Raw genomic sequence first — 27,561 nt, forward strand, 5'->3', positions numbered from 1 at the left:
CACACGTATGTTTATTGCGGCTCTATTCACAATAGCAAAGACTTGGAATCAACCCAAATGTCCATCAGTGACAGACTGGATTAAGAAAATGTGGCACATATACACCATGGAATACTATGCAGCCATAAAAAAGGATGAGTTTGTGTTCTTTGTAGGGGCATGGATGCAGCTGGAAACCATCATTCTCAGCAAACTGTCGCAAGAACAGAAAACCAAACACCGCATGTTCTCACTCATAGGTGGAAACTGAACAATGAGATCACTTGGACTCGGGAAGGGGAACATCATACACCGGGGCCTATCACGGGGAGGGGGGAGGGGGGAGGGATTGCATTGGGAGTTATACCTGATGTAAATGATGAGTTGATGGGTGCTGACGAGTTGATGGGTGCAGCACACCAACATGGCACAAGTGTACATATGTAACAAACCTGCACGTTATGCACATGTACCCTAGAACTTAAAGTATAATTAAAAAAAAAAAAAAAAAAGAACATTGCACTTAAATCCATTTGGCTATGCAGTGTATCATGAACTGTTGAGCTGGCCTTTTTCTTATTTTTATTGATTTATTTTAAAAGTAGCTTTATTTATCTAGAAAGTTTAAAATATGTTGTTATACCACAGAATAAGCAGATTATTTTAAAAGCTTTTTCTTATTAGATTATAAATCTTCCAAGATACATCTGTTTTAGTCTCTTTTAACTCCACCGTATCTAACGTAATATCTTACACATAGCTCTTCACCAAGTACTTATCTAATTGAATTTCTAATCATCTAGTTTCACAGCCCCTTCTCTTATTAGAAATGACTTGTGTAAGGATGTATATATGGCTGATTCATGATACAGCTAGATATATTTTATGATTTCTAGGAATTTGGCTGGGCACAGTGGCTCACATCTATAATCCCAGAACTTTGGGAGGCTGAAGTGGGAGGATCATTTGAACCCAGGAGTTCGAGACCAACCTGGGCAATATAGTGAGACCTCATCACTACAAAAACATTTTTAAAAAGTTAGCCGGGTGTGGTTTCAGCTACTCAGGAGGCTGAACTGGGAAGATTGCTTGAGCCTGGGTGGTTGAGGCTGCAGTGAGTCGTGTTTGCATCCCCGCCCTCCTGCCTTAGCAACAGAGCAAGTCCCTGTCTCAAAAAAAAAAAAAAAAAAAAGATTTCCGGTGAGTTTTTTTTCCTACACTAGTGCTATTTTTTCTTCTTTCTTTTGAAATGTTATATAATGTTTGAAGAAATGCCCACTTTTAGCATGTGCTAGAATATCTCTTTCTAAAACCAGAAGATAAGTGCAGAATCTCATAGTACATCTTTAAGATGTACAGGTAACAGGTGTGGTATTAAGAAGGAAAAATTCTGAGTATAATGTTTGAATTTTAACTACATGAGGGAAGAACAGTTAACTTATAGGATGTTCAGGATCCAAGAACATTAGATATAGTTGTCTCCTTTTGCTATGTGTAACTACCCAGATGTGGAGAAACAGTTTTGTCAAATAATGTGCTTTTCAAAGAAAAGAACACACTTGGAGCATTCAAAACACGATCAAATTCAATTAGAATAGCAGGTTATTCAGGTTATTTCTGCAGTGTGCTGTTTTTCCTTGTCTTATTGTTTAGGATCAGGATCAGTAGTTATAAGGTTACTATATTAGTATAATTATTTTTATGGTTTAAGTATTAATAAAATCATTTACTGCTTGGAAGCCAAATTAAGGAATTTTCCAGAAGCTGTTGCCACTGTTGTCTCTAGTATAAAATAAAATATTTTGTTAAAATATGTAATGAGTGAGGCTTTTAATAAATTAGAATAGCTTTTTTTTTTCTGCTTATGAACATAAGCAGAATTGTGCATTTCTGTTAATTGGGAAAGAAACATTCAGGTTATCAAAAAGTTTTAAAGCAGAAAGGGAAAATCGCCAGTAATCCTGCCACTTAATTAACATGTTTAAATGTTTATCAGAAATTTAAGCTTAAGACTTTAAAAACAGATTTAAGATCACATTATGCATGCCACTTTTACTGCCTTTTTAAAATTTAGCATATCACATGAAGTTTTCCATATTAATATAGATCTATGTCAACATTTTAATGGCTATATAGAATTATAGAAAATATTGTAATATATCACATATATGCCAATGTTTTCCCTAAATCCAAAACCATTCAAGAGTCAGAAATAACTTTTAAAAATATAACATGTAGAAAAGATTCCATAAGATAAACTGATTTTTAAAATGCCCATCTCTAGCCAAATTTGTTTAAAAACTCACAAGTAATCTGCTTTCAGTGATGAGTGTTCCTCTAAAATTGCAAACTTGGTTATATTTTTCCAGATTCAAATCAGGGTTTAAGGTCTTATTTGTTGTTTACATTTGAGAGTAAACTTTTTTGTTTATCGCAAACTTTTTTAAACATGCAGGTGTTCAACAAATCATAATACAGATGATGTAGATATTTTACCCTAAGCTGAGAAACAGTAGTGTGATTAAGAGCTGACTTCTTGAGTTCAAATCCTGGCTCTGCCACTAAATAGTATGTGAATTTGGGCAAGCTATTTGAGTTCTCCATGTCTTAGTTTTCTGGTCTGTAAGATAGATATCATAGTACCAAGCTTATAGGGTTATTGTAAAATAGTGCCTGGTTCATAGTAAACTGTATATAAGTATTACTTATTAATATTTAGTATTTGGAATTCTAAAAATTCTAGCACAAAGTAATTCCTTCTGTTGCTACCATTTATTTGCTGCCTTTGGGTAAGAAATGGAAAACTCAAAAAGTCATAGTTGGAGGCTGGCAAGTTACTGATATGAAACACAAATGAATTCTCAATTTTCTTGAACTTAGACAGTGAAGATGTGTCTTTGTCTTTTTACAATGATGACTTAAGAGCTCTTTCTGCTTCCCGTAAGCAACTGTCCCCCTTTTCATTCAGCCTTTCGGCTTGGCAGCTAAACATATGACTGATAAGATATCTGCTGGTTCAATTTATATATAAACTTGGATGCCTACAATTCATTTTATATGCCTATCTACAAAATGCATGTAATAATTTAAAACCTGTATTGAAGTAATTTTAAATATCTTATTACATAAGGAGAAAATTGGTAAAATATTGTTTTGGCATAAATATTTAGATATGCTTAATTCTAAAGCTAACATTTAATTTGAAAGTGGTCTAGAATTTAAAGTGAAGAGAGCATAGTATCATAAATGTGATTTCTTTAAAATTAGGTAAGACTCATAAGAGCAAGTCAGATGCTTTGGTGCTATTTATGTGATGTATCAAGTAAAAGTTACGGCTTTTATGCGTGTTACCTTGTATGCAAGAGATCGTTTGCTGTGAGTTCAGGATGCTGTAAACGGGAGCTAAGAGTAGTCCTTTCACCCCAAATACATTGTTTTTGTGGATAGCATCAGCGGTAGTCACCAGTCAGACCCTATAGAAGCCGTAGCTGTTACTGCCAAGTGAGAGTACAGGAAATAGAGGATATAAAGCATCAGTTGTTCTAGATACCAAAGTAAATTGAAATGTTCTGACACCAGTTTGATTATCTAACTAGTTTATGTTCTGAATCAGTGGTTCTGAAGCAGTGGTCTCCAACTTTTTTACCAGCTTGTATTATATTCCTTTCATGATCCCCATATGAATTTAAAGTATTTTAATAGCGCTATTAAAAAGCTCTAGATATCAAAAAAAGTGTATTCAGCCTACTTATTAATATGGTGATACTTAAGCTAGGCACAGTGGTGCATGCCTATAATCCCAGCTACTTGGGAGGCTGAGGTGGGAGGATCACTGGAGCCTTGGCAACATAGTGAGACTCTGTCTCTAAAAAGCAAAGAGGGTGATATTTAATAGATAGAAACTTATGGACTATAAGTGTCTAATTTGTTAGATTTTAAAAAATATGTTAAAAATTAACTTAAAGATTCCCATTATTAGCTTGTGAAACCCCCCTTAGAATCTAGGGTCCCAGATTGAGAACCATTGGCCCAGAGATAATCAGAACATGAGTAAAATGTTCATCATTCATAGTTTACTGTTTCATGTGCATCATTTTATTTTATAAGGAAAAACCTGTTACCCCTTGTCAGGAGAAGGATTAATTAAACACCATGAGACTGTATGGTTCTACGGCGCTCCCAAATTATTTCTTTAGTCTACTATTATTGGATGGTGGTCCATTTAACCATTGAGATAAGAAAATCAGAAAATTATGGATATATAAGCTCTAGTCTTTAAAGTACCATTGAGCAGCACTCCCCCCATAAGGCCTATACCCATGGCACTGTCTGGTTGGTTACCTTTTATGGTGGAATTGAGAATACAGTGGTTCCTCACAAAGCATGGAACAGTCACCACAATAGGTATGGTTTGTGTCAAAAAATATCTTTGTTGGAAGGACCGTTTATAAAAATCAGTTAGTCCAGGCTGGGCATGGTGGCTCACGCCTGTAATTTCAGCACTTTGGGAGGCCGAGGCAAGTGGATCACCTGAGGTCAGGAGTTCGAGACCAGACTGGCTAACATGGCAAAACCTCGTCTCTAAAAATACAAAAATTAGCCAGGCGCGGTGGTGCACAGCTGTAATGCCAGCTACTCGGGAGGCTGAGGCACAAGACTGACTTGAACCTGAGAGGCAGAGGTTGCAGTGAGCTGAGATCATGCCATTGTGCTCCACCCCGGGCAACAGAGCGAGATTCTGTCTCAAAAAAAAAAAAAAAAAAAAAATCAGTCCAATCTTCAACAGCATTCTGCTTGTGAGCAACTTTGTCATTTTTGGTCAAGACTATAGTCTTAGCACTAAAAATTTGCCTAACACATAGAATCTGATGCACTGTAAATATTTGTGGAACTGAGCTTATTGAACACAGACCCTGTATCTGGAACTCAAGTAGGGGAGTGGAAATCAAGGATGCATAGGTTGCTGATTAAAAGAAGTTCACAGTATCTGGGGGAAAAGGGATTTGAAAACAAGTAACTGAACACAGGTAATTGTTTTTTGGGGGGGGCGGGGATGGAGTCTTGCTCTGTCACCCAGGCTGGAGTGCAGTGGGGCGATCTTGGCTCACTGCAACTCTGCCTCCTGGGTTCACACCATTTTCCTGCCTCAGCCTCCGGAGTAGCTGAGACTACAGGTACCTGCCACCACGCCAGGCTAATTTTTTTTTGTATTTTTAGTAGAGATGGGTTTTCACCATGTTAGCCAGGATGATCTCAATCTCCTGACCTAATGATCTGCCTGCCTCAGTCTCCCAAAGTGTCGGGATACAGGTGTGAGCCACCATGCCTGACCAAACACAAGTAATTTATATTAGAAGTCTGTGACAGAGATATGAGATATGTTCTGGGTGTTATGAAATATATTTTTAAATGCCTTATTTGAAATAGTGTGGCATGTATATATGTTTTAGCCTATATTCTAAGGATGGCTAACAGGAAATATGTACTCTGGAGTGGTTATTTAGTATGTAAAAGATTATAATCAGAATTTTCACTTCATAGGCTCCTATAAGCCCATCAGTTATTTTAATCATCACCCAGTACCTGAGGTTTGTTAACAAACATAACAGATGTTATAAATGATCTCAGAATTTTTGATTTTTATAATATTCAACAGACATAAAACTGGGAAGAATAATAAAAATGAACCTCCATATATCCATCACCTAGAATCAGTAATTATGTTAATAAACAATTATGAAGATAAATATTAATAATTTTTCATGAGGAAATGAGCATTATTCAAGATACATGGATTGGTGGTAAATATTATACAGGCATTTCTGCCCTTGCATGGAGAGAATTTAAGAATACGGTGAGAGAATGAAATTGGACCCATATTGTATACTATATACAGCAGGTCATTGTTCAACAATGATGTTATTTTGTTCAACATCATTATGACATTGATGAGAGAAAAAAATCACTTCTCAGCCAGGGCCATTGTCTGCATGGAGTTTGCATTCTCCCCATATCTGTGTGGGTTTTTTCTGGATACTCTGGTTTCCTCCCACATCTCAAAGATGTGCACATTAGGTGAATTGGCATATCTATATTGTCCTACTAGTCTGAGTGAGTGGGTATGTGTGTGTGAGTGTGCCCTGTGATGGAATGGTGTCCAGTCAAGGGTTTGTTCTTAGCTTATGCCCTGAGCTGCTGGGATAGGCTCTGGCCACCTGTAACCCTGAACTGGAATAAATAGGTTAGGAAATGAGTGAATAAATGAGTACAAATTTTTGTAAAATAACAATTTGTGAAGTATATGATAATCATACAAATGGAGAACAATGAACTATGTAGTATGAAAGTGCTCAGTGAGCCTATCATATCTGTCATTGTTTTTGCACTGCATAGTGGTAGGAGGTGCTCTTTAGAGTTTTTCTTTGCAAACGTGTATTCTTTGATTTAACGCATCACTACTGCAACCACTATCACTCACTGATTCACCAAAACTGGGTAAATAATTATCTTGCTTGTTTTTATCTTTCTTAAATGTATGTGTAGCTCTCATTCATCTCAGTGTTTAATATTAGAAGTAGTTGGGTCTTTATTTAGAAGTTTGGTGTTTTTTTGTGAATAGAAATATGCTGTCGGAACTTAACTCTTTTATACCGGTTAGCCTATGGTAAAATTGTTTTATTATATGTCATTTGCTTGAAGTTTCAGTTTCTGAGAACCTATTGACGATGTTAAGAAATGTGTATCTAACAATGGACTTGGATCCAGAATATATAAAGAACTCTTGCTAATCTAACTAGTAAGGTTTAAAAAAAGGACAAAAGATTTGAACAGACATTCCACAAAATAAGATACACTTTCATGCAGTAGTAGTAGGAGTATAAAATATAACCACCATTGGAAACCTTTTGGCTGTTGTTCTATAAATTTAAATATACACTTAACTGTGTGATGCAGCAATTCCACTTGTAGCTATTTAGCCAACCAAAATAAAAACACCTGTCCACAAAATGACATGAATGTCCACAGTAGATTTATTCATAATAGCCCAGAACTAAATAGCAACCCAAATGTCCAACACTTGTGGATAAGCAAATTGTGGTTTATTCATACAATGTGTTACATCTTATCCGTAGAAAGAAGTGTCTTATTAGTAAACTCAGTAACATGGATGAATCAGTCTCAAAAGTATCATGTTGAGTGAATGAAACTTAACACAAAGAAATACATCCTGTATATTTTTATAATAGGCAAAACTCATATAGTAATCAGATTAGTGGTAGCCTGGGGCTAAGTGGTTTGGGAGATTGATTGCCAGTAGGTTCAAAAGGACTTTCTGGGGAGGGCAGAAATGTTCCGTATCTTGATTAGGGAAATGATTACATGGATATATACATTTGACAAAACTCATTGAACTATACATTCCATATGTGTCATATGTGGGTTATATCTTAACATAAAAAATGAATTCTATGTAGACTGAAAGGTCAAATAATAAGCTTGTTAAAGATAACATGGGAGAATATTCTAATGATAGTGGAGTAAGCAACATTTATAAATGGGATAGAAAAAGCACCAACCATAAGGTAAAAGAGTGATAAATTGAACTGCATTAGAACTTGATACTTCTTGTCTTCAGAAGAGTATAGTTGACCCTTGAATAACAGAGATTTGAACTACATGAGTTTATCTATATGCACATTTTGTTTTGCAACCCTACGGATTGAAAATTAGTATTCATGGGATGCAAAACCTGCAGATACAGAGGGCCGACTTTTTATTTAGGCAGGTTTTGCAGGGCCTACTCTGAGACTTAAGTATGTATGGATTTTGGTATATGTGGGGGTCCTGGAACCAATCCCCCACATATTCCGAGTGACAGCTGTACTAAGATAGTGAGAAAGTCAAGCTTCTGTGTGAGAGGGGAAAAAAGTATACATGTATATATATACACACACACACGTACATACATATAAGATATATGTATATATGTATTCATATATTTTTCCTGACAACTGCTTCATATCCAAAAAATATAAAGAACTCTTACAAATTACTAGAGGAAAAAAACATCTAAAAGAAAAAAGGGTAAAGATATCAATAGGCACTTCATAAAAGAGGATTTCCGCATAATAAACATGTAAAGCTGTTGTAGCTGTTGTACATCTTTAATCATTAGAGAAATACGAATTAAAATAATAATGCAGTGCCAATATATATGCATTGGAATGGCTAAAATTGACAAATAGTACTGAGTGTCAGCAAAGCTGGGAGCAACTGTCATTCTACACTGGGGAGGGAGGCATGTAATTTGTACAACCAGTTTGGAAAACTGTGGCTGCATACCTTATGACTCAGCAGTTTCTGTTCTAAGATACACTCCAGAGAACATTGTGTATACCTGCATACATATTCCATAATATTTTTAGCAATCAATTTATAAATAGCCAAAAATAGAAACTACTTAAATATCCACCAACAATAGGATGGTTAAATTGTTTTATTGTCAAACAACACAATACTAGACAGCAAAACAAGAAATAATAAACTGCTTGTACCTACATGGATGAATATCACAAATAGAATGTTGAGTGAAGGCAGAAAGATTCAATAAGCATGTAAGCCTTCACTTATATAAAATTCAGAAGTAGGTAAAATGATTTTTTTTGGTGTTAGAAACCAGAATCATGGTTTCTACCATAGTTCATTCACTTTTGGGTGAGGGGTAAGCATAAGGGCTGTATTGGTAATAAACTGTTTCTTGATCTTGGTGGTGGTGAATGGATAATTTATCATTCCTTTATTTGTATACTTTTCTGTGTGTATACTATGCTTTGATTTTTAAAATTTTAGTTTTAGAAATTAATGAGGGAAAAGTAAAGATTCTTTTCAGGAAAAAAATTGCTTAGTAATCCTGATAGTGTGGCTGATTATGAGATTAATGTACAGATGTCAATAACTTTTCTCTAGTAATTAGCATCTGAAAATGGAAGGAGTAAAAATGACCTCATTTACAGTAGTGGATGGCTTCATTCTATCTCCTTGTTTAGGGTCCTGCTGCTTTTTAGCTCTACGGCTTCTCTGCTCTGTTGTCTCTATTGCAGTACCTACCATGGGGACTTACTCAGGTTGTAAAAGCCAATCAATGTGGAGTGTTTAACACTCCATGGGGCACACTTTGGTCAGTGGGATGTGGGAGCCAATAGATACATGCTTCCTTTTTTTTTCACCTCAGACTGACAGTCTTGAGATACATTTCATATACCTGTAGCCAACTAATGGGCTAACTATTGCAGCACTTTATATTGGCTCTCTGTCTTTTTTGGTTGTGCTGCTCTGTCCTTCTACACCCTGCAGAAGTATTAATGCATAAGCCTTCTCAGGATGCCCTGGTCCTCACAACAAAAAATTATAGAGCCCGGCATGTCAGTTGTGCTGAGGTTGAGAAACCAGTATCTGAAGCCAATGGTTTGCTTTAAAATCCAAGCTCTTCAGTATTTAATGTCTATGATTTGAGAAATAACCATTGAGTCTTAATTTTTGTCTCTATAAAATAGTAATGATAAATAAATAGAAACAGAGTCCTTAAGGATTAAATGAGGTAAGATTGATAAACTTAATGCCTAGAACATAGAAGGGTTCAACAAACAACAGCAATTGATATTTTTTATTCATGTTTAAAATGCTACTTTCTGGCCGGGCGCGGTGGCTCATGCCTGTAATCCCAGCACTTTGGGAGGCCGAGGCGGGTGTATCACGAGGTGAGGAGATTGAGACCATCCTGGCTAACACGGTGAAACCCCGTCTCTACTAAAAATACAAAAAATTAGCCGGGCGTGGTGGCGGGCGTCTGTAGTCCCAGCTACTCAGGAGGCTGAGGCAGGAGAATGGCGTGAATGCAGGAGGTGGAGCTTGCAGTGAGCCGAGATCCACCACTGCACTCCAGCCTGGGCGACACAGCGAGACTCCGTCTCAAAAAAAAAAAAAAAAGCTATTTTTTGACCCTCCCTTAGTCTTTTTCAGTATAAAAACTCGCTTCTAGAGACCAAGTTCTCAAATCCTTATAAATAACAACGAAAAGCAATGAAAACAAAGAAACAAAAACTTGTATAGAACTCCATATTGGAAAACACCAACATGATTCATTTGAATATTTAAATGGATACATGATTTTTTTCACTTTTGTAAATTTTTAGCTAATGGTCTGTTAGCAGTGGCTCAGCATTGCAATTAAAATGTTGTTTGCCAGCAACCCAAGTACATTGTCAAAAACTTTGAGAGCAGTGGTAAAAATTATTAGGAAGCCGGGCATAGTGGTTGATGCCTGTAAGAACAGCACTTTGGTAGGCAGGAGGATCATTTGAGCTCAGGAGTTTGAGACCAGCCTGGGCAACATAGTGAGATTCTATCTCTATTAAAAAATAAAATTAAGAAAAAAATAAATTATTTGGAGGCAGAAGGATACATTCTAAAACAGTAGAAAAGCCAGAGAACATAGTATGTTAACACCATTAAGCACCAAACAAAATAACACTAAGATATATAAAACAAGACATGTAATATTTAGTTTTCTTAAAAATAGCAGTATTCATGTATATATTGGAGGGGGCTATCCTGTGCATTTAGGATGTTTAGTAGCACACAGACTCCACTTCCCCAGTTGTGACAATCAGAATTGTCTCCAGACTTGCCAAATGTTCTGGCAAGTTGGGGAGGGAGGCAGAATAATTCTTGGTTGAGAACTGCTGAGATAGACCTTGATTTGCATTCCATCCCCATGCCTATGGCAGTGTGAATTTAAACACGTTACCTAACACTTAAACCAATGTAGACATAGTGCTTGGCTAAGCACCTGACACACAGAGTTCAGTAAATGATAATTCCAATGATGCTAAAACCTGTTCTCTTTTGAACCATTATGCTCCTCTGTCCTCTAAAAGTAAACCACCCCTGTAGTCAAGTTGTTGAATAAGGTCTTCTCATCTAAGATCTTCAAAAGACCTTAAATCTTTTAAGTGGGCAGTTAGTGTAGACTATGGTTTTGTTTTCTCCCCAGCTATGGATTTGCTTTCCTTCCCTCTGTGTTCCTGTTTGGATTGGGCAGAGATGGTAGTACATTTTTTAATTTTAATCTCCTCCTGGCACAGCATTGTGTTTGGTGTTCTTTGCATATTCATAACCTCATGAATTCGACTAATATCTTAAAGATTATTTCAGGCTTACAAAAATCAGACCTACAGAAATCAGAAAGATAAGACTAAGGCTTTGTTGTTGTGGGGTTTTTTCGGTTTTTGTTTGTTTGTTTTGTTTTGAACCCAGAGGCAGCAGCCTATCAAAAATATTTATTCTTTAGCTTAATTTTTTCATAAGAATAATTAAAAGTATTAGTAGCCTATAATTGCTGTGATATACATCATTTTATTTAAATGTTATTAAAACTCTAGACAGGAAAAAGGAAAAAAAGTAGAAATGGAGTCTTGATGTACTATAGGTACACAGCAAGACTCTGTTAATAAATGCTATTATATTGTTATCTCATTTACTCCTGCAGGGTAAGTTGCACTATTCCTGTTTTCTTGAAGACAAGCAAATGATGCTTCCTTTGCTCACGGTCACCAAGGTTTTCATTGCAAAGCCCATGCTATTTTGACAATGCCACGCCACCTCCCCAAAATAAAGAGCATATCTCTCTGCCATAAATTTGTACAGCCAGGTGCAGTGGCTCATGCCTGTAATCCAGCACTTAGGGAGGCCTAGGCAGGTGGATTGCTTGAGCCCTGGAATTCAAGACCAGCCTGGGCAACATAGTGAGATCCCATCTCTACTATTATAAAATTAAAACAAAATTTCTTTGTAGACTGTGTATCTTGACTTATCCTGTAACTGCAGGATAACAGCATAAAAATATAGGACATTAGAACTGCATTAAGTCATTCTTTTGTTGCCAAGGAGGCCTCATCCAGCTTCTCTGGCTTTCTGTGGCCATCTCTGCTCTTCTCCTAGTCCAATGCAGTTACATCTGGCTTATGGGAATATGATTTCATATTGCTTAACAATGCAGAGCAGTTAAATCTTTAGCCCTGAAGAGTATGTTTGGCAAGAGCCAAGTAAAGGTAGATTTACTTAGAAATCAAGAGGGCTCTATATCTGATAAGAAAAATAGTCTCAAAACTGCCATGTGATCTGTTTGTTCTAATAAACTACAGAGTAAAATATGTTTTTAAGTTTAGAGTTGCCTAAAACTCGACTGTATTTGCATTATTTGTATTTTTAGCTGAGAGAAGAAAAGTTACAAGAGGAAAAACCCTCTGAAGATCAAATCCACAAGCTGTTACCAGAGGATACAGAAACAGGGAAAAGGAAAATGGATGAACAGAAAAAAAGAGATGAACCATTAGTACTGAAAACAAATCCGGAACGTGTAAGTAAATCACCTTTTTAATGGATCCCTGCCTCAGAAATCAGTGGTTAGCCCAGGTGACCTGGACCTGAAAGACCTGTGTTGGTAAACTGTGAGACCAGTAACAGTCATTGACTCTGCAGTTTAAAAGTAGTGAAGAACTTACATCCAGGTCAGAGCTTGACAAAATAATTTTTGAATGGGATATTAAGACTTGTGGGAAGATGAAGGAACAGTGGGAAAAGCAGGTGAGTGAAAGGAAAAACCTAGTATAGTTTACTACTTGTGATAAGATTTATATGTATGTTGTTATTTTGACTTATGTGTTATTTGACATTTAAGAGTTGTACATTGTCTTCTGTCCTCAACTAGATTTTCTTAAAGCATGTATTTTACTTTACTTTATTCGTTGTAATACCCTAAGCAGCACAGTGTAGATATAAGGTAGGTTTAGATACTTAGTCTATATTTAATTAGACTTCTAATTGGGCCAAATCCTGCCTGAGTTTGTTTCATTACTTATTTACCAAGTAAATTACTAGAAAAGGTTGCAAGTTGTGTATTTAACTTACATAAGGAAGCACTTTTGGAGGATCCACTAATTATACCCAAATGGATAATCACAATTGAGTTTTATTTCTTTAGTAAGTCATATTGGATTGGACATATATTGTTTGTGTATGTACTTAGCACATCTTTAGATTCCTATCTTTTAAAATATTTTGTGATTCAGGCTTGTTAATATTTCAGGTTATCTTTCTGGGCAGCTGGAATCGATAAAGCTTTACCATCTATAATGACAGGCAAGATAGCCAAGTGGGGGCAAAAAAAAAAAAAAAAAAAATCTCTGGATCAGCAGTCTACCTCTTACACAGGTCCCAGCATTGTAACTGTTTGTACAACTTTGGCCAGGTTTCTTAATTTCTTTGTGCTTCTGGGTTTATTTATTTTTATTTTTCTGGAGCAGGGTCTTGCTTTGTTGCCCAGGCTGGAGTGCAGGGGTGTGATCATGGTTCACTGCAGCCTCAACTTCCCAGGCTCAAGCAATCCTCCTCCCTCAGCCTTCCAAGTATCTGGGACTACAGGCTTGTGCCACTATACCCAGCTAATTGTTGTATTTTTTGTAGAGATAGGGTTTTACCATTTTGCCCACACTGGTCTTGAACTCCTGGGCTCAAGTGATATGTCCGCCTCGGCCTCCCAAAGTGCTGGGATTACAGACGTAAGTCACTGCCTGGCCTCGGTTTTATTTTTGCAAAGGTGTTTTTCCTGAACTTAAAAAAGAAAATTCTTTAAGCTTTCTTGGTACAGTAGTGTTTGCTGAGTGCCACATACATGTGCGGCTTCTGATTCTAGTTATAATAGTAATAATTAATTATTAAACAAGCCACTTACATTTTACAGGGTTTCAGCCTTCCAAAAGATTCAGTTTACAGGCATGAAGTGTTTGTGTACTCTTAATGCTCTGAACGTTAGAAACCACAGAGGGCAAAAAAGACTGCTACTAGAGAGGCTACAGTTTAGCTAGACAAGAATAAGCTCTATGATGGTCTTGTGTATGTGGTATGTTGTAGGACTAGTAGCCCCAGCTGTGGTTTGTAGTCTCTAAAGACCGCGGCTCTACCTCTTCACCCTGACAGTTCTACTACCCATTAAGGTCCTCAGGCAGAATAACCCAGAAGGATAAACTAGCCTTGACAGAGAGAGCTGACCCTTCACAATGGTCCTTTGATAGAAATAACCTGTTGTTCCTAGGTCATGCCAAGACTAGGAAATTAATTATGTTTTCATTTGCCACTACCATTTTTGAAATAGAAATCAAATGCATCCACCTAATTTTAATCTTAAAAGGAGTCAGAAAGTACAAATTCTGATTTGTTCTTGATAACAGCCAGTTTTAGAAATGCGTTGAATAAAATCTGACCTACGAATGTGTCAAGTTTTAGATTTTTGTGATTTTTGCCTTTTTTTCTGTTTTCTCTTATAGTTATTTATTTAAGAGATAGGGACTTGTTCAGTTGACAAAGCTGGAGTGCAGTTGCACAGTCATGGCTCACTATAGTTTTGACCTCCCAAGGTCAAGCAGTCCTCTTGCCTCAGCCTTCCAAGTAGGTGGGACCACAGGTGTGTAGCACTATGGCTGGCCAATTTTTATTTTACTTTTTTTATTTTGTAGAGATGAGGGTGTCCCTATGTTGCCCAGGCTGGTCTCAAACTCCTGAGCTCAAGGCATCCTCTCACCTTAGCTTTCCAAAGTGCGGAATTACAAGCATGATCATGCCAGTGTGCCTGGGCTGCTTTTATATTTTGGAGGACTTTTAAATGGCTCTAATTTAAGAGTTTTTGGTGTTGAGCAAATAATTCCATTTAGTTTGGCCAAGACTACATTCAAATTGAGACCCAAAAGAATCTTAAGAAAGCTGACCAAAGGATTATTTTTTACATAGAAACTATTGTGATTAGAGCGAGACTGATCATTTCTCTCTCCTGTCCCCAAAATTTTAATGACTCCTCTTGTGAAAATTAAATGAGGACTCTTCACCGCAACATTCAGGCCCTCAGTGTGATTCTAGCTTATGCTTTCATCCTTGCTTATACCCCAAAACTCTAAGGAGTATATATTTGCTTTCCCCCAAATACATACACTGTGCTTTCCCTTTTCAAGGTCTTTGCTCTTGCATTTTCATCTCATTGAAATGCCATCTAGCTTACCTGTTGGAAGGCTATTTATCTCTCCATGTCCAGTTCAAAAGCTGTCACATTCATGAAGCCTATAGGAATTCCTCTTCTGTTTCTCGACTCCCATCAGCCACTCCCCCAAGCCCCCACTTTGTAACTTTTATAAGAGTTCTCTCATTTTCCTTTACATCATGGTTTTTTGTGTGTTTGTGTTTCTCTACTAGATTGTAAGTTTGTTGAGTATAGGAAATGTCTTATCCATTTAAATCTCCTGTAGTACCCTGCACATTGGAAGTGTTTGATACATGTTTATGAAATTAAATTTGAATGGAAGGAGGAAGAAGCTTACTCTAGTAGCAGATTATCATGTGTGTTTTTTTTTAGAATGGAAATAAAGTGAGCACAGTGTTTAATTTATTACAATTAGTTATGGTACATTTAATCCAATAATCGAATTATTAGAAAACAATTTGATACAGCAGTTATGGTTATACTAAAGACTAGAAAGCAAAAAGGGAAAAATTACTTGTCATCCCCCAACCTAGAAATGATCCCTATAAACATTTTAGTACATATCCTTATAGATATGTACCATATGAACATATAGAACATATAGATATGTTCATTTCTAAGAACATATAAATTTACACCATGTATTGTTTTTCTTTTCAGAAAATGTAACCTAGTATACATACTGGTTTTTTGCTTGTTTTTTTGAGATGGAGTCTCACTCTGTCGCCAGGCTGGAGTGCAGCAGCGTGATCTTGGCTTACTACAACCTCTGCCTCCCAGGTTCAATTGATTCTCCTGCCTCAGCCTCCTGAGTAGCTGGGACTACAGGCACGTGCCACCACGCCCAGTTAATCTTTTGTATTTTTAGTAGTGATGGCATTTCTCCATGTTAGCCAGGATGGTCTCGATCTCTTGACCTCATGATCTGCCCACCTCAGCCTCCCAAAGTGCTGAGATTACAGGCATGAGCCACTGCGCCCGGCCTAGATACTGTTTTATAACCTCCTTTAATTTATCTTAAAGTATGGGTGTTGTCCAGACGCAGTGGCTCACACCTGTAATCCCAGCACTTTGGGAGGCTGAGGTGGATGGATCACCTGAGGTCAGCAGTTCAAGACCAGCCTGACCAACGTGGCAAAACCCCATCTCTAATAAAAAATACAAAAGTTAGCTGGCCATGGTGGCGTGCATCTGTAGTCCCAGTTATTTGGGAGGCTGAGGCAGGGGAATTGCTTGAACCCGGGAGGTGGAGCAGTGATCTCAGCATTGAGCTGGGATCACACTACTGTGCTCCAACCTGAGTGATAGAGTGAGACTCTGTCTCAAAAACAAAGTGTAGGTGTTCTTTCCTTTTTTTTTTTTTCTTTTGAGACAGGGTCTCACTGTGTCATCCAGGCTGGCGTGTAGTGGCGTGATCATAGTTCACTGCAGCCTCAAGCCCCTGGGCTCAAGCAATCCTTTTACTTCAGCCTCTGAAGTAGCTGGGACCACAGAAGCCTATTACACGCCTGGCTAGTTTTTTTTAAAGTTTTTGTTTTTGTAGAGACAGGGTCTCACTGTGTTGCCCAAGCTGGTCTCGAACTCTGGGGCTCAAATGATCCACCCATCTCAGCCTCACAAAGTGCTGGGATTATAGGTGTGAACCACCATGCCCGGCCTATTTTTTGTGTGTAAATAAATAATCCACATCATTATCCAGTGGTCTTCTAATATTCTTGACTGTAGAATTTATTTAAGTAATCTTTTGTTGATATTTTGCTATCTTAAACACCACTGTGATGGAATCCACTTGTCTCATTTTTTTCTTATTAGTTCCTTAGAATAAATTACTAGAAGTAGAATGACCAGGTCAAAAGGAGTGCTCTTTTTAACATTTTTGGTGTTTATTACACAGTTGCCCTCCAGAAGGTTTATATTTATTATAGGTTTATTATGCTCCCACCAGTAGTGCATGGGGAGTACTAAACTAATTTCCTCACATCTTGCCAACTTTGAGTATTATCTTTCTTTTAGTTTTTTTAGGTACAACATTGTTTTAGATGTCACTGCAAGGATTTAATTTATGCATGCTTTGTACCATTTTAGGAATCCATAGTGCCTTGGGACTTATTTTTATCAAAGATGAAAGATGAGGGGTAAATATTGGGAATAGAAATGTAGAGGGGTGGGAGAGCTTTTGTCTAAATAAATAGTTATTTATTTGTAATGTAATTTATTTTGCAATAACTGAAAGGAACTTGGCGCCGGGCATGGTGGCTCACACCTGTAATCCCAGCACTTTGGGAGGCTGAGGCGGGCAGATCACTTGAGATCAGGAGTTCAAGACCAGCCTGGCCAACATGGTGAAACCCTGTCTCTACCAAAAATACAAAAATTAGCCGGGTGTGGTGGTGGGCACCTGTAATCTCAGCTACTCAGGAGGCTAAGGCAGGAGAATCACTTGAACCAGGGAGGCAGAGGTTGCAGTGTGCCAGGATCGTGCCACTGTACTCCAGCCTGGGCAACAGAGTGAGACTCCGTCTCAAAAAAAAAAAAAAAAAAAAAAAAAAAAAGGAACTTGGCATATATCTGTTATAAAACTGAAATTTTTCTTAAAAGATTAACAGTTTGGAAGTTCATACAAATAAGATCTGTCTTTTTGAGCACTTACTACTTGTTAGCTAATGTACTCTAGGTATTTTTAATGGCCTGTCACTATAGTAGACAGAGGAGTCTTTATTTTACAGATGAGGAAACTGAGGCTCAGGAAGATAAAACAACAACTAATCCATAGTGACAGTGATAGCTGACAGAGCTAGGATTTGAACACTTTTTACTTGGTACTGATTTAATTATGAAGAGAGGCTTATATAGACAGAAATTGCCATTATTCCCTATTGAGTCTATTGGTATCAAAGCTTTTTTATAGAGTGAGAAGAGAATATTATATAAAATTTGATAATGGGTTAGTGCTATTAAAGTTTCTTCATTGAATATTTTGTACAACAGGGTTCTTTGAGGAATGATACCCTACAAAATTGAAAGGCCTCTCTGTAAATTGTAATTGTTCAAATCAGTCTATTGTGTTGCTGTGCCTGTCAGCCGAGAGGAAAACAAAGCATTTCAGGAATGCGGGGTACTCGGAGCCATATGATGCCTTGCATGCCTACATCTACAACTCTTACTTTGATAATACTTGATCATTAGATAATTGGTTAATCATCAACTGATTAAAAGGTTCTTCTTTACCTACTATATAACAGTATTGGAAATTTTTTAAAAAGATGGTCACTTGCTCTCACAGGGCTCATTGCATAAAGCACAACAGACCCCTAAATAAGAAGCTACAGTTCAGTGTGATTAGTTGCTATCCATTAAAAGAAAAAGACTCTCATGTTTAATAATGAGGCAAAACTTCATTACATTATATGTAAAAGACATACCTCTAAGATGTTTCTAATGTAATTGGAAAGACTCTAAAAAGGGACTCCAAAGTAAAACAACAATAAATGAATGGATATAAACAAGATGGAAAAACTAACTCTAGGATAATTTGGAAGCCTTTGCAGAAAAAGTGATATTTTAGATGACTCTGAAAGGCCAATGAGTATTTTATAGGCAGAGAGTGCAGATGGAATTTTAGGCAAAGGGTGTAGCATATCCAAAGGGTAGATAGAGGTTTTAAAAGACTGTGGTACATGTGGAGAGTAAAAATAGTTTGGTTGTGCTAGAGCTCAGGGAGTTCCATGTGTGGGAACTGGTGGGAGAAAAGCTGTGAAAGAAGGTTAGGTCTAGTTTGTGAAGGTTGTGGTATTAGGCTGAGGCATTTAGACTTTATCCTGAAGTCACCAGCAGTTAAGCAGAGGAGTGATTGCTGGAAAGAGAATTCTTGGTGGTGTGGAGGGTATTAGAGAGAAGAAAGCCTGAAGAGAATGAGACCACTAAGTAGATTGTTGTAGTAGTCCAGGCAAAAGATGATGAGAATCTAAGGTAAGGCAATGACCATGAATATAAATGGGAAGTTAGATCTGAGAGACATTCTAGAAGTAGAATAGATTAGAGTGGAAATAGCTTGGAGACTAATGCTCTTAATTTAAGAACCAGTTTTATCCATGTATTAACCCTGTAATTCCAGGAAAATTAACTACTCTGAGCCTCAGTTTGCTATCTGTAAAAGACAGATAATCACCCTGCTTTTAATGGGAGTGACATAAACAGTAAATGAAATAAAATATTTAGAAGTGTTGGAGTACCTAAAGCCACTGTCCAAATGTTACTGTGAATTAGAAGTAAGGGACAGAAATAGATGGCATTTAGTTTTCTAGATGGGTTGGTTATGGGGCTTACAGAAGAGAAATATAGTGAGTTTGATTTTGGATATATTGAATTTGAACCACATTTGAGATTGGTATCTCCAGGAAGCAGTTGGAAACACAGGTTGGAGCTCACAGAGAAGTGACATAGAGAAAGAGATTTGAACCTATAGCTAGACTAGATGCCTTGGGAACTCCAAATGGACAGTGTTGTCTCCCTTGTCTTCCTGCCAGTGTCCTGCACGTCTCTCAGATTCAGAGAATGAAGAACCTTCTCGAGGCCAGATGACACAGACACATCGCTCGGCATTTGTTTCCAAGAACAACTCCTACTCCTTAGCTTTCCTGGCAGGGTAAGAGACTGATGCTGAATTCAGTCAGCATTCTTTGGTTTTGGGGTATGAGATAAAAGGGACTGGGGAGCAAAGGTATTTGTTGTGGCTACTTTGGTGAGGAGGTGGAAGGGGAGAAAAGAGGTGGGAATTGGTTTTCAAATATGGACTAGGGAAAAAGGGCTGACCTGAACTTTTCAGGAAAAATAACATTTACCCCTTTTTTCTGACATCCTCAGGATAGGATTGTGCTAATTGCTGTGCTGCAAAGTATGACCCTTTTATCTTAGGAGGAAACAATAAAGTCTTCTTCAGTCTGACAATATGCACAGACTCTCCCTCTGGACTTAGTAGGAAGTGAGGGCAGAACTGATTTTCTTTTCAGTGCCTAGACCTAAAATATATCTTTATAGGTTATAAGAGGGCAAACTGAAAAGTTTTTAAGACCTTTGTCAAGGAATCTCTTGATCCTTTAGACTTTGTAGGCCCTGGGAAGGAAAGGAAGAAGGAATTGGATAGATTATGGGTGCTAGAAGGATAATGAAGGGCTAGGTGGAGGAAAAGAAAGATGAATAGATAGAAGGGAGGAAGGAAGGGAAGCGAAAAAGAAATGGAAGAAAGAAGGAAGGACTCATGCATACATTCATTCAACAGACATTTTGTGAACAGCTGCTACATGCTGGGCTCTGTTAATACACAGATGTAAAGCTACAATCTTTTTTTTTTTTTTTTTTTTGAGACAGTGTCTCACTCTTGTCCAGGCTGGAGTATAACTGGGTAATCATGGTTCACTGTAGCCTCAATCTCCTGAGCTCAAATGATCCACCCATCTCAGCCTCCCAAATAGCTGAGACCATAGGTGTGTGCCACCATGTCTGGCTAATTTAAAAAAATTTTTTTTTGTAGAGACGAGGTCTCCTTGTGTTGCCCAGGCTGGTCTTGAACTCCTGGGCTCAAGCAGTCCTCATGCTTCAGCCTTCCAAAGCGTTGGGATTATAGATATGAGCCACTGTGTCTAGCCAAAGACACAATCTTCACCCCAGTTCATTTTCTGTTTTGTTTAAAGCTGGTATTGCTCACCCTTATCTCTAGGGTTCAACTCTTTCTTTCCACCAGTATTATTTAGTAGATCTCTCTTTTGCTGCTCCTGTGATTACACACCCAGACCCTTTCTTTTTTTTGGTTTTTTTTTTTGTTTGTTTTTGTTTTGAGACAGGAGCTCTCTCTGTTGCCTAAACTGGGGTGCAGTGGTGTGACCACAGCTCACTGCAGCCTCGCCCTCCTGTGTTCAGGCAATCTTCTCATCTGAGCCTCCTGAGTAGCTGGGACTGCAGGCGTGTACTGTCATGCCCAGCTAATTTTTTTTTTTCCCTATATTTTGTGTAGAGATGGGATTTTGCCATGTTCCCCAGGCTGGTCTGGAACTCCTGGGCTCAAGAGATTCGCCCGTCTCAGCCTCCCAAAGTGCTGAGATTATAGGCGTGAGCCTAGATAGACACCTAGATAGACCCTTTCTATTGTAAGACTTTTACTGCTAGTTATTCATAAATATGACAGAAAGAAGCTACAAAAGTTTAAAAATACTATAAAATGCTTACTATTATGATCCTTTATGTAGTTTTAATTTTTGAATCTTTTTTGTATATGTTATTTGTGAGTAGTCTGATTTTCCTCTGTTATTTCTGAGAGTAAAATTCACTGAATCTCCCTTTTGCTTAAATGCCTCCCCTTCACTAGGTGATGGCACCTCTTTTCCCAGTAAAGTACCTCCCATAATATTTTTTCACTCATTTGACATTTGTTGAATGGCTATTGTAGCATACTTAGGCTTGCTTGATGTAAACAGGACCCAGTAAGTAAGCCAGTGTCCTTTCTATTTATGATGAAGATGGGACTCTTGCATTGTATGAACTTGAACTATAGATGCCTTCTAAAGTTAAAAAAAAAAAGTCAAGATTGCTTGACTAAGAATTTTCAGCTTCTGGTTGTGTGTGTGTATTTTCCCTCAATTCATAGGACACATATTTTAATGATTATAAGAGGAATCTACTGCAAAGAGAAAAAGATCAAATTTTTCATTCCCATCGAGTGACAATAAATACTCCTTGAAGCCAATAATTATTGTTTTATGAAATCTGTGATTAATTAATATCTCATAATTTAAAACAAATTAGAAAAAAAGAAATGTATATTAAAATCCAAATATTATACCAAGGGACAGTTGCCCTAGTTAGTTGGAGTAGGTATTGAATGGATAAATTGCTTATCACTAATTCCAGTCTCTCATACCTTTGTAATTCATTCTTTTAACGGGAGTAGCAGGTTAATATTTCATCGCTTAGAGATGCCTACCACAGAACTTTAAAAATTCTTTTCTAATGGACAAAATTGCAAAGCCTATATGGAGGAGTGTGCTTTTGATTATAAGTGGTTCTGGAACATCTCTTATATATCTTCTTTTCCTCTTCCAGCCCATCCTTGTCCTTACCCTGTTCCATTGAGCCACAATGGAACTAATTTATTGGAAAATATTCACTTAAGATTTTTCTATTAAGAAATGCTTATAATCAGTATTACACATTTCTGGGTTTCAGGGCTCACTTTCTGCCTAACAACTGAGGTTTAATTATTAGTATAGTTATCAAGACCATCGAATTTAGTTTATTAGGGTTTCTTTTTAGGAAATAGTTTGCTGATGTCATGGAAACCTTAGTTTGCAAAATCAGTTATAGTAATACTGTGAATTGCATCTCTTACTTAGAACATGCCGTTTCCTTAGATAAGAAAACAGTAAGTTTTAGTTCCAAATTATATTTAGGAAAACAGTACGGAGTTATTAGTGCTGACAATGAGATGTAGCATATGGACATATTCAAAAAGAATTAGCGTAGTGATGGTTGTACGACAGTGTAACTGTACACTTAAAAATGGTTAAAATTATAAATTTATCTTTTACCACAGTTAAAAATTTAACATCATTTATAGTTTTTGGATATTTCAAATGCAATTTTCTGTTAAAGCAACAACAATAGGTTTTTTTTCCTGCAAATTCTTCTCCTAAAGAGAAGACTGTGTAAAAACTTTTAAAGGTTTTATACCTGTATTTGAATCAAATGAATCTGCCATTTGCTTTTCCTGTTTACTTGCTAAACTTTTCTTTCTTAAGCACAAAAGCCTGGAGGTAAGGGTGAATAGGCATGACTGATGAGGTGATTATTTTGGAAGGAATGCATCAATAGATTCTGTAAGTCTTGCCAGTTGGTCAGTTTGCTTTCATTTGAAAAAAATCACAGTAAAGAGGGTTTTGCAGCCATATTAATGAAGTTCTACATCCCTTTGAAAATGAAATTTTTTCCAAATAGGCAGATAGAATAATAGTTTATCCAAGATTATTGTTAGGTTACTCACAAAATACATGATAATTGAAAAAAATTAATTTGAACCATAAGAAGGATATATCATTGTAAAGTTAAATGTTTAAGTATCTGAAAACTGGTTTAATTATTTTTAAAAACTTATTTCCCTTCATTTCTCATTTCCTCTTCCCCATGAGAAACGAACTAAACACATGGTTGCAATTCATCTTATAGTGCAGCATGAAAAAGATTTCTTTTTTTGAGCTAGTGTCTTCTGTTCCTTTAAGAGAGCTCCATGTCTAGTTGCATTTTCCTCTTTGCTTTGGCTGTCAGGCAAGTTAGGTTTAGGACAGGATTTTCAATTCAGTCACCATGGCTTTCTGACATGGCCTGTTAATTTTTTTAAAAAATAATTTTTGCTGTACCCTTCTTACATGTATTACTTAATGCGGTCTTTATTGTCTTAAGGCTTAGTCTTTATGTATTTTTACTGTAAATCACTTCAGATTCTTCTTGTAACTTAGAGTATAACCATACAAAGAAACATAATCAAACCAGTCTTCTTTCCAGTTTTTTTTCTTTTTAAGTGATACAGTAATGCAGGTAATGCCATTTCGTACAAAAATGGAATCTTAAGTAAATGGTTCCTAGCAAGATTTCTGGCACATACTAAGTCTTCAGTGAATATTGCTGCTGCTGCTGCTGCGATTTTTATCTTCTTTTGGAACATGAACTCTTATAGCTGAAAAGGACCTTAAATATCATTTTATTCAGTCCATTTGTTTTCTAAATGGAAGACTAAAGCGCAGAGAGAGAACATGGCTTGCCAAATCTTAGACTGCTAAAACAGGAGGAAACTGAGTTAGAACTGACGCTTCTTGGCTCTGAGTTTACTGCTCTTTCTGCTGTACTCCATACCTTCTTAACAGATCCTCATGCTGCCTCTGTTCACCTTCTTCTCTAGACTTTAAACTCATCAAAGGCAGGCATAGCATCTTGTTCATCGTTATAATACTTAGTAGAGTGCCTGGCACCTAGTAAGGGCTCAGTAAATATTTGTGGAATGTTTGAATAAGACAGGCCTTGTGCCTGTTGGTAGGTTAAACTGGGGCTTTGTCAGAACTGATTGTCAAACTTGCAGCAGAGGGCCTCTAGGAGGGTTCTAGGAGCTTAGATTGGCTAATGGCTGTTTTTTAGATTAGATTCCATAGGATTAATATGGGATTTAGGGGGAAGTCTAGTGACCATGTTGATAACACTTTTATGTGCTATGAAGTTGCTTTTTAGTCTTCGAATGCTTTAGCAATAGGTTATATTGATACTTTTTATAGATGCTATAAAAGAAAGATCGGTGTTCTACTTAGTAGAAATTAACCATAGCTACATCATTTTGTTTTCTAAACTCCAGATACTTTTAAGCCTGAGTCTCTGGTGGCTCAGAGTGTGGCACATCAAGGGACTTAAAGTGGCTGTGCTTTCTATACAGTGTATGTATAAGGAGAGATATAGACAGAGATTTACTGACAGACTCAGAGATACTAAACACATGTCCAGCCAGTGTTAGAGTGAATTGAAATCTGAAGACCCTCTGGGAAATAGGTACCTTTCCTTAAAATTCACAAATGAAATACAGAAGCATTCAGGTAACAGAAATGCATAAGTGATGTGATATTGGAATACTAGCTTCAGGATTAAGGAAAATAAGCAGATTCAGAGAACTAAGGGGTGGAGTTTTAGGGAAGAAGTAGCAGTGTGACCTTGAGTAGAATCAGTTGGCTCTCCTTCAGTCTCATCTATGTAAAATGCAGAGTGTTATGCCTTACCTACAAGCTAGGGCAGGGGGATTTACTCTGTGATTTCTTTTTTTTTTTTTTTTGAGACGGAGTCTTGCTCTGTTGCCCGGGCTGCAGTGCAGTGGCCAGATCTCAGCTCACTGCAAGCTCCGCCTCCCGGGTTTACACCATTTTCCTGCCTCAGCCTCCGAAGTAGCTGGGACTACAGGCGCCCGCCACCTCGCCCAGCTAGTTTTTTATATTTTTTAGTAGAGACGGGGTTTCACTGTGTTAGCCAGGATGGTCTCGATCTCCTGACCTCGTGATCCGCCCGTCTCGGCCTCCCAAAGTGCTGGGATTACAGGCTTCAGCCACCCCGCCTGGCCTACTCTGTGATTTCTTAAGATTCTTCCTCTAAAATGGAAATGTCTAGAGGTGGCTTAAACCAGAGTTTTGAGTTAAGGAGGAAATGAGGCCAGGGCATGAAAAGAAAGGGGGTGGGGGCCATTAGGAAATTGTAACAATAAAGATCAAACTTAAATTGTGTGTGGGAATAGTCAAACAGTGGCTTGAGGGAGAGGAGATTATGAGAAGAAGATGAAGCAGTGAGTTGAAATGGCAAGGCTTGGTGGCCTGGGGTGTATGTATGTGTGTGTGTGTTGGAGGAGAGAGAAAGGAATTGGAACAAGTCAAGTGTTTACCAACCTGCTATATTAAGAGGACAAATCTTATTAAAAGTAATGGAATATGGCCGGAAAAGGAAGATAGCTTAAGGAGAAGCAACGTGGAGCTTAAGGAGAATGGCAGGTTTTAGAGGCGTCAGTAATATCTCTGCCATTTTAGAACATAAATATTCTCATAGTCTTCAGAAAGGCCTGGAAGTTTGGTGAGGGATAGTGTCAGGAGCTAGCCTTTTCCCATTGCTTCCTTGGGCTCTCTGCCATGTTGAGTTCTTAGCATACCTCATGTGATTTAATTCTCACATTCATCCTGCAAAATGTGTAATATCACTGTTTTACAGCGAAGGAAGCTGCAATTCAAAGAGGTTAAGTGACTCACCCAAGAACCTCTCAACTCAGTAGAATACAGAGATGGAATTGGAACCCAGTTCTCTTTTTACTCCAAATCTATGTTCTTTCTTTCAGACCATTATCAGAGCTCTATGACAAAAGGCCCTGCACTTAAATATGTGTTTTGAAATTATCTACCTTTGCAACAGAAGGCTGCTCTCCTTCCATTTTTTAAAAAAATAATTTATACCCTCCATTGTTCCAAAAAGATACATGGTTGCTACAGAGGAAAGTGAGAATCTGTCCGGTTATTTCTCATTTAAGAGAACTCAAATCCTTCTGCATTATGTTAGGCCTTTTGGAATACAGCTATGGAAACAAGTGTTCCTATCCATCAGTAAAAGAATACAAGCGTGAGTCCAGAATAGGCAAATATGTAGAGACATAAAATACATGAGTAGTACGGCTGGAGGAAGTGGGGTTTGAGGGTGATAGCTAAAGGGTATGGGGAACTTTTTGAGGTGACAGAAATATTCTAAAATTAATTGTGGTGATGGTTAAATAACTGAATATTTTTAAGTGAATGGTTAAAAAACCATTACAATGTACACCTAAAAAAATAAAAAGAATACTAGTATAGACAAGGCAGATAACCCAGAGTGTAACAAAATATTACCTACTTCTGGGTAGATAGCAGCTGCACCAAGGTCTAAAGAAGCTTCTGGGTTTCACTTCAGGGTGTGTGTGAGTGAGTGAGTGGGTGGGTGAGAGAGAGATGTGTGTATGTGTGACAGGATGGAGAGGGTGGGTAGGGTCTTTTAGGCCAGAGACTGGCAAGAGGGTTCTCTCCAACTTTATTGGTGGGACTCAGCTCTGTCAGACCTGAAGGTATCCTTAAGAAACAAGTATAGTGTAGGTATGTAAGAGACAGACAGAGTAATGAGCAAGCAACTGAGAGCATAAGCTATCTAACGTTTTATATGGCCATTTGAAACCCTTTAAGCAGTGTTTTTTAAGTACTTAAATCTTCTAGTTTTCCACCTGTATATTTATACTGGCTACCCCTGCTTTTCTTTGTTTGTAAATCAAACTCAATGTGGGTGCAGGTATTTTTAGCCTAACTAGATATCCCAGAAACCATTTGGTCTCTTGGCAGTGGAAATTTTAAGCAAGTTGCTTTTCAGACAGTGCTGCTTTCTCTAGTTTATGCCTTCTTTATGTGTTCAGATAGACAGAGCTTCCCTAGATGTTTTGAGTCTATTCTGTGGCAGAGTAGAGTAAGTTAGATCAGTATGCTGTGGTGCAAACAGCACAGGCCTTAGAATTATAGAGATACTATAGGTTTAAATAATTTTCACTTCAGCTGTATGACCTTGGAAAGATCACTTCTCTCATTTCTCTGTCCATGAATTGGGGATGATGATACCTATGTCATAGAGTCTCTGGATTAAATTAGATACAATATATTTCAAACACTTAGCACAGTTCCTGACAGATAATGGGTTTCTAATAAATGTTGATGTGTTCTTTCTTTTCCTTAAGGTATAGGAAGAGGTTATTTCTGCATATATTTTTATGTATTTATAAGAAATTTCTTCAATATATCCACTATATGCCAGGCACTATGTTAGAGTTTAGGGATACAGAAATGGACTCCGTACAAAAGAGGAAGGAGTAGTTACTGCCTCCATTTTTTTTAGTGAGATTATTGCTTGGGCACTTTAAATCATAA

General features: G+C 37.5%; 1 protein-coding gene across 1 annotated transcript in view; it reads left to right on the forward strand.

The window, feature by feature from the left end:
- RNF169 (ring finger protein 169) overlaps window positions 1-27,561 on the forward strand; it is a 92,224-nt gene that overhangs the window by 45,220 nt on the left and 19,443 nt on the right. Inside the window, exons 3-4 of the mRNA XM_008020153.3 lie at window positions 12,251-12,397; window positions 19,594-19,712. Coding sequence (XP_008018344.2) covers window positions 12,251-12,397; window positions 19,594-19,712 — 266 coding nt within the window. The remainder of the gene's footprint in view (window positions 1-12,250; window positions 12,398-19,593; window positions 19,713-27,561) is intronic.

The sequence above is a fragment of the Chlorocebus sabaeus genome, chromosome 1 (genome assembly GCF_047675955.1).
Source record: "Chlorocebus sabaeus isolate Y175 chromosome 1, mChlSab1.0.hap1, whole genome shotgun sequence".
Lineage (NCBI taxonomy): Eukaryota > Metazoa > Chordata > Mammalia > Primates > Cercopithecidae > Chlorocebus > Chlorocebus sabaeus.